Source organism: Pteronotus mesoamericanus, unplaced genomic scaffold (genome assembly GCF_021234165.1).
Source record: "Pteronotus mesoamericanus isolate MK-2021 breed Mesoamerican mustached bat unplaced genomic scaffold, CSHL_Meso_final contig_214, whole genome shotgun sequence".
In the NCBI taxonomy this organism is placed as follows: Eukaryota; Metazoa; Chordata; class Mammalia; order Chiroptera; family Mormoopidae; genus Pteronotus; species Pteronotus mesoamericanus.
This window is the reverse complement of record NW_026555089.1, coordinates 2,344,588-2,351,902: the sequence shown is the minus strand read 5'-3', so window position 1 is coordinate 2,351,902 and position 7,315 is coordinate 2,344,588. Positions and strand designations below refer to the sequence as shown.

Sequence of the window (7,315 nt, the reverse complement as noted above, 5' to 3'; positions counted from 1 at the left end):
GTTCCCATTACACAGGCCCCTGTGTCGTCCCACAGCGGCACTTCGGGGTGGGGGGCCTCCGGCTGGCGGGGACCCCGCACTCAGCCGGCCTTCCTCACGGGCAGCGCCGCCCACAGTGTCCAAGTGGCCCCTCGTCCCGATTTGACTGGCACTTGCTTGCAGAGATGAGCAAGGGGTGGGGGTCCGTTCGGTTGGCCCTCTACGGAGCCGCCAGCTCAGGAACAGGAAAGGGGACAGGGACAAGTGGGGAGAGTCAGTTCCGGAGGGCCACCCTGCCGTGACTACTCTGGGCCTTGAACACGGAGGCCTGCTGTCTTGGCCGCTGGCCCTGCCCCCTGGGTTGAAGTCAGCCAGGATGGATGGGGAGTGCCCAGCCACTGGCTGCTCCGCACCTGCCAGGCTGGGCGCGGTCAGCCGTGGGCTCGGCGCCCAGCCGTGGGGCCAGAACGTGTGAGGCCTCCGTTCGGCCGGGCCGGCAGCTAAGTGCCTCCCCGGCTCCTTGGCCGTGGTCGCCGCCGCCAGGGCTGGGCGCCCTTGCCCGGTGGCCTGGGCGGGCCGCCGTGGAGCCCGGCCCCGCTCTGCAGCAGCCGCACCATCTCGTGGTCCTTGTGGTCAAGCACGCGGGGCAGGAACAGCGAGGACTTCTGTGTGCGGCGCGTCTTGAAGCCCCTGCGGGGCCGGCCCTTGCCGTTGACCGACACGTACCACAGTCTCTCGGCACTGGGCTGGCGCCGGGCCCCCGGGCCACTGGGCACCGTCCGGTACAGCCGGGAGGCATACGTGTTATAACCCAGCTCGTGGATCCGCTCCACAAACTCGCACTCGGCGTTGTAGTTCTCCTGTGAGTTCGGGACAAGACGCCAAGGTCAGCGGCCCGAGAGGCCACCCAGACACGGAGCAAGGGTCCCAGGGGTGACTCCTTCTACGCCAGGCCTCCCACCCACGCTGCGCCTGGCCCAGGTGCGTGCGTTGCCGCCCTTCCTCCCACCTGCGTCTGCTGGACTTGGCCTTCGGGATTCAGCTCAAGCATCCTTGCCTTCGCCAAGGTGTCCTGAGCCCCTTGGGAAGAGTGGCTTGCTCTCCCTGCCTCCCCTCTGGGGTTCCCCAGCCCCCCACACCCCTCCACAGGGGCAGCAGGGACAGGCTTGCCCGATCCGGGCGCCCTGGACGGATGTCAGCCAGCGGCATGGCCGTCAGCCAGCCTGGGCACGTGGGGCATGGCGCGCCAGGAGACATCGCAAAAATGAGAAAGAAGGAAAAGAACACTGGAGAAAAGGGAGGAAGAGCACAGCCGGTTTTGCACCAGAGGGCGAGTGGGGTCCCGGCTCTGGGCCCTGAACACGGAGACCTGCTGTCTTGGCCGCTGGCCCTGCCCCCCAGGTTAAAGGGGGATGACAGGCCGGGGTCCCTCGGCTCAGATACTGCGCTGAGGGCCCCGTGGGGGCGCCGCCCCACCCCAGCGGACGGGAAGGAGGCCGACCTTGTCAGCGGAGATGAAGGGACCCCCGTCAGCCTGGGACATGGCGGGGGGATGCGGGGCCCTGCCCTCTGGGAGGCGGCCCCTCTGGATGGACAGAGGCGAAAAGTCGGGGTTGAAGGAGCGCTCACCAACGTCCCCAGGCTGCCGCAGGGGGCCCCCCAGGCGGGGGTGGGAAGGGGTGTGCCTTACGCCCCCACTCAGTTGAGGCTCAGTTCCGTTGCAGGCAGGTGGGTGTTCCCAGGGCTCCCCCCACCGCCCAAGGATCCCCTCCCCGCGTCAGGGCAGGGCTGGGCGCAGGGAAAGGCGGCCAGCGGGGCCTGGCGTCCCCCCCAGGACTGGCCACCCAGCAGGGGCAGGGGACCCTTGGGGTCCGTCCCTGAGTGCAGGTGGCCCAGGGGCCGGCCGCAGGCCCATTCCCAGGGGTCCCAGGCTGGTGGGGGCAGGACCACAAACCCGGCAATGGGTGACCAGGAAGGACTCTGGAAGCGAGATGTTTCAGCAAGAATGCCTGGCGGGGCGGGGGGGGGGGGGGCGCGGCGGGCGGGCGGTGGCACTGCTGCGGCTGAATCGGGGAGGGGCGGCCTCTCCCCGCGAGCCCAGCCCCTCTGTTCCTCCACCTGCTAGTGAATGTTCAGGATCGACCTCCGTGCTTTACGGGGCAGGACCCTGTGGCCTGGGGAGGTGCCGTTTTCCGGATCACAAGGGATAAGGCGCCATTCTGGCCGGTGTCCAATGCCTGCATGGTGTGGGCTCAGGGCTCTCTGGGGGGGTGTGGGTGGGCTCAGGGCAGACCCCACGCCCCGCAGGCCCACCCACCAGGAAGCAAGAGGCCGGGCTTTCTCTTTGCAGACACATTCGGTGAGGGGTGGGGGGACATTTGAATGAACACAGTCTTATAAGCTACAGAGAGCCAGGGGCTCAGGCCCCCCGAGGGTGTTCTTGGGGGGCTGAGCACTTTCTTGTACCTTTTAGGGACTCCTGGGGGTGCAGGGAGGGTGGCGGGTAGGCACGAGCTGGCTGGACACCCTCCCCAGGGAGGTGACATTTGGAGAGGGCCATTAGCGTGGGGTGGGCACTCCCTAGTGGGCAGCGTTGGGGACAGGAACATTCCATGCAGTGACGGTGCGGAAGAAGGCACGGAGGGATGAGCGGGTGGCTGTTTTTGGAGAATCGAGAGTGGCGCCGGGGCCGGGAGGGGCCGAGTCACGGAGTGGGGGGTCGGGGGCAGGGGCGTCCGGGCCGCTCGAGGTGGGCTGAGCCAGGCTCCGGGTGGTAACCGGGGGCGAGGGGGCGTTCCCGGGGGCCGCACATGAGTGGGTTCGCCTTTTAGGAAGACCCTCAGCATCGCCCTGGCCTAGAGCGTGACAGGCCACTGCTGGATGAAGGAATGAACGTGAGAGGGAAGGAAGAGCGGGAGGCAGGGGGGACAGGCGGAGGGATGGGTGGGTGGATGTTGATAGACGGAAAGATGGAGGGTGGACAGACAGACTGGAGGAGGGCCCAGATAAGGTGGGGGAGGGAGGGGCGTGGACGCAGAAGAAAGATTCAGGGGTAGAGTCGAGACTGGGGAGGCCCGGACGGGGCGCTGAGAGACGTGGCGCCCCCGGGACTCCCTGCTGGCCGCGGGCTCGAGGGCGTAGCGGGTGGGGCGGTCACTCAGGCGGGGGCACTGGGGGGCTGCTCTCCCAGGTGGCTGTGCTGCCCTCTGCCCAGGGCGGCGAGGGGGGGGGGTTTGGTCTCTAACGCAGAAGGGAGGTCAGGGCTGGAACTGGGAGCCATCAGGGTGCTAATGCTGGCCTGCGCGGTGACGCCAAGGGGACCCCACAGCCAGGAGGCCGGGTGGCGGGGACAGCACTCACAGGCTAGCTGGGGGTGCCCAGGAGGGGTCGGGGGGTGACAGCGACAGGGTGGCGCCCGGCCGCCTCATCTCCAGGTTTCTGCAGGGCAGTGGGGCCTTTCCTGCTGGCGCTCTGGAAAGCCCCACACCTTCCAGCCAGACGTCCCCGTTCTCCCCTGCAAGGCCTGGGTCCTCTCTTCCTCGTCCCCCAAAGCCGATGCCATCGGCTCTCGGGGACGGAAGCTCAGCTCATGCTTTGTTCTGCCCCCCAGCCTGGGCCTGCGTCTCCCATGAGAGCAACGGCAATAGCCTTGGCTTCCCCTCTCAATTCAGCCTTCCCTGCTGCTCGGTGGGTGCCACCCCTGTGGCCGCGAGGCCCTCAGCGGTCAGGAAGACCTGCGCCGTGACCGCAGGCCAGCAAGACGTCCTCACTGGGAGCCCCCTCTTTGCAAGAACAGAAAGGCAGTTCCCCTCACTCGACACCAGGGCACAGCGCCCTACCCTACGACAGCCCAGACCAGGCCCGGGCTAAGGGCACGCCCCGGAAACCGCCGCTGCTGTGTGTGAGGCTGGACACCGGCGGGGCCCTCCGCCCACACACGGCGCTGCGTCACAGGCGGGTGCCTTCCCGCCTCTGCGTTCCCTTTACCAAAACTGTGGAACGTCTGTGATGAAATGATCGGCTTAAAGGCGCGTTTTCCTGTGACTCTGTTTGAGGGCACCTTGCCTGACTTCAAAGGGGACAAAATGGTGTGTTTCCCCTGCGCCTGCGGACTGGAGAGAGGGAACTGCGTGGACGCGGCCTCGGGGCCAGGTGGTGCTGGTTACCAGGGAATGGAAACCCTCTCGCTGCCCAAGGGGGTGGCCGCCGAAGTGCGTGCCGGGACTGGTGGGACGTAGCAAACTTCCTGGTTACCTGTATTTCCCTCCGTGCGCCCATAACCACCCCCGCCGTCGGGGAAAGGCGCTGCCCACGCCTGCAGAGCCACGGCCGTTTTTATGCCCTGGAAGCCCAGGCGGTGGAGACACTGGATTCCAGCCCCTGAGCCTTGGGGCTCGGGTCTCCTCTCCCTCCCTCTGGGTTCCCTCCTAAGAACGAGCAGTCGCCTCCTTCCCCCTTGAGGGGGACCTGGCTTGCAGGCCCTGCCTCCTTCCCTCTGGGCCCCCAGGAGAAGAGTTCTCGCCCGGCCCGAGGCTCGCTTGGGTCCCTTTATTTCAGTGGGAACTGGGGGTCAACCTCTCCCCCGCTCTCAGCTCCCTCGACGGCCGTGCAGGGACATGGCCGCTCCCTCCGTGCCCACCCCCAGGAGGGGCTGGACTCACCGAAGCGTAGAGCCGCCCCCTCCTGTTCATGGCCAGGTAGCGTCCCGAGAAGAGCCCCTTAATGGCCACGACGCCCACCTCCACCGCCGTGATCTCCAGGATGCCTGGGAAGAGCGGAGGGGTGGGGGTGCTCGTCAGGCCTCCGCCGCCCTGGGAGCCCGGCCGAGGGCCGAGGGCCGAGGGCCGGGCGCCCACTGGCCCTGCCCAAAGCCGAAACATACGCCCAAGGAGGCTGACGTTGGGTGTTCAGGGGAGCGAGAAGCAATCGGGCAGGAGGTGAAAAGGGGCAGCCCCAGAGAAGGCGCCCCAGGGAGAAGAATTCAGACCCACGGGGCGGGCGGCGGGACAAGAAAGCTGGTATTTCTACACGCTGACTCTGCCAAGGAGCGTGGCCTCGAAGGACGTGGGGACAGCCCTGCCGGCTGGTTTCACGAGGCTGCTGAGGTCCAGCGACCTGCCCAGGACGCGCACCTGTGTTTGAGCAGGAATCCGAACCCGGGCTGCAGATGCCAGCCTGGGCTCCCCAGCCCTGGTGCCCCGGGGTCCCGGAGCAGGGCAGCTGGGCCCAGGAGGAGCCAGCTGCTAATATCATCCAGGCAGCACACTGAGGGTGTCGCCCAAACCCGCTGGAGTCCGACCTGGGCAGGGGATAACTCTCCCCTGAGGGCGGGGGTGGGGGAGCAGCCTGGCAGGGGGCTGGGTTAGAGCCCAGAGCTCACAAAGGAAGCAGGTTGGGCTCACCCGCTCCCCGGGAAAGTTTAAATCTCCCCTGACGCTTTTCCTTCTGGACACAAGAGCACTTTTTCTTGGGGGTGGGGTGTGTGCAACAAAGGCTCGGGTGGGGCCAGAGCCCCAGAACCGCTCCAAGGGATCGGGGTGCAGCGGGCACCCTCTCCAGGGCCATTCCCCGCGGCATGGATCCCAGGACCCAAGACGCAGCCCCCGAGGCTCGTGGGAGTGCGCAGGGGCTCAGGCTGCCGGCCGTGCGTCCCCCAGTTTCAGGCTGGGCGGATTCCACAGCCCCACCCGAGGACCAGAGAAACGCTCGACTGGACACAGGATGCGAGAGGCAGCAGGCGTGCCCCCTCCTCCATCTCCCGGCTGCCTGCCTGGGACACCCCAGGAACGGGGATGCTCTGCCGCCCCGGAGGGTATGCTGGACTTGGAGAGAACCGCGTGCCCCTGCGAGGGGAGCGCGGGCGCTCCCGGGACTCGTCCTGAGCACAGAGAAGCCCTGGCGGTGGCTCGTCTCCACCGCGTGCCCTGAAGCTCCTCCGAGGACGCCCTCGCAGGGCTGCGGCTTTCCTCGAGGAAGCAGCGGTTTCCCGCCGCCGCCTTGAGCCACCGCACCGCTTCCTGCGCCGGCAGGAGGCCGAGGCCGCGCGCGCCAGCGCCCCACCAGGGGGTCCCGAGGCCTTGGCCACACTCCCACCGTCCCCGCTGCGGTCCTACCAGGCCCCGAGCTCGGGGTTCATGCCCCCCACCGAGCAGGTCCACAGCACAAGCTCTGGTCCCCGTGGCCAGAGGGGCCCAGGGTGGGAGCCTCTCCGGACCGCGGCTCACGACGGTGACCCTCAGCGCTCCTAACCTGTACCCCGAGGCCCCGACCGGGCCCGCCGGCCGCCCGCCCGGAGGCCAAGCGCAGAGGCCCGAGGCTGCAGGTTCCACCCGCGGAAATGACAGCCTATCCGTGGCGGGGCGAGCATCTTCTGCGGAGGCAGCGGCGCTTGCCGGCCTCCTGGGCGGGTGCAGGCAGTTACGGGAGAGGGTCCGCGGGCGGCCAAGGGGTCGACAGGAGGAGGAGTCGTCGTCAAAATAATAAAGACGAGAAATGCCTTGTCCAGCCCTTTTTCTCCAAAAAACTCAAAACGCTCAAATTTGTCAGGGCCGCTGAGTGCCGCCGAGAGAGTGAGGAGCCCTGGGCCCCCGGGCGCGCGCCCCCTCCGACCAGCGAGCGCGGCAGGGGGCAGAGGGCAGATTCGGCGGGGTCAGCAGCCCTCCATGAGACCCGTGCTCTTCGGACGTGAGCCCCCCCCCACCCCCAGGGCCCCTCGCGCTCCTCTGCACCTGGGGGGAGGCCAGGGGGCCCCAGCGGCCTCCCTCCCTTCGGCAGCAGGACTGACCCTCTTGCCGGGCGCCCTTCAGCGCGTACCCTTCCCGGGCACTGCTCCTCCCCGGGGACCGGCCAGGGCTGCGCGGGCCGGACACTCACTATAGGCGCTGTTCTCCAGGCTGCCGTTGACGCGGCCGCTCGGGTGCAGCTGGAGGTGGTACTTCGTGGCACAGTAGAGCTTGCGGCGCCGGGGGGCCCCGCCGAGGTGCTCGTAGACGCCGCCGCGGCCGCCCGCATCGCGCCGCAGCCGCGCCCCGGGGCCGGCCGGCCAGCCGGGCTCCAGCAGGCTGAGCAGCAGGAGCCAGATCAGGCCCATCGCGGCATCGCGCCCGCCCCGCGGCGGCGGCGGCTGCAGGCGAGCGCAGCTCCCATGGAAGGGGCGGCGGCGGAGCCGGGCTAGGCGCGCGGAGCCGGCTCCCGCGCCTGGTGGTGCCGACTCGGGCTCCGCGGAGAGGGGGGCGGGGAGGGGAGAAAAGCAGGGGAGGGAGGAGGGAGGAGAGAGGGGAGGAGGGAGAGAGAGAAAGAGAGAGAGAGAGAGAGAGAGATTGAGAGAGAGAATGAA

At 68.4% G+C, this 7,315-nt stretch overlaps 1 protein-coding gene across 1 annotated transcript; it reads right to left on the bottom strand.

Moving 5' to 3' along the window:
- Window positions 1–479: 479 nt before the first annotated feature.
- On the bottom strand, window positions 480–7,069 carry FGF3 (fibroblast growth factor 3). The gene is made up of 3 exons (XM_054570681.1): window positions 6,853–7,069; window positions 4,641–4,744; window positions 480–839 (listed from the first exon to the last, which is right to left on the bottom strand). The coding sequence occupies exons 1-3, from the start codon at window positions 7,067–7,069 to the stop codon at window positions 480–482; spliced, it is 681 nt and encodes a 226-aa protein (XP_054426656.1).
- Between the last annotated feature and the right edge of the window lie 246 nt (window positions 7,070–7,315).

Excerpts from the sequence above, each read along its gene's own strand:
- FGF3 (XM_054570681.1), bottom strand. The coding sequence starts at position 7,069 with ATGGGCCTGATCTGGCTCCTGCTGCTCAGCCTGCTGGAGCCCGGCTGG. Across the intron at positions 4,745-6,852 it reads CCTGGAGAACAGCGCCTATA|GCATCCTGGAGATCACGGCG; the intron begins GTGAGTGTCCGG and ends CGCTCTTCCCAG. Across the intron at positions 840-4,640 it reads GGGGGCGGCTCTACGCTTCG|GAGAACTACAACGCCGAGTG; the intron begins GTGAGTCCAGCC and ends CCGAACTCACAG.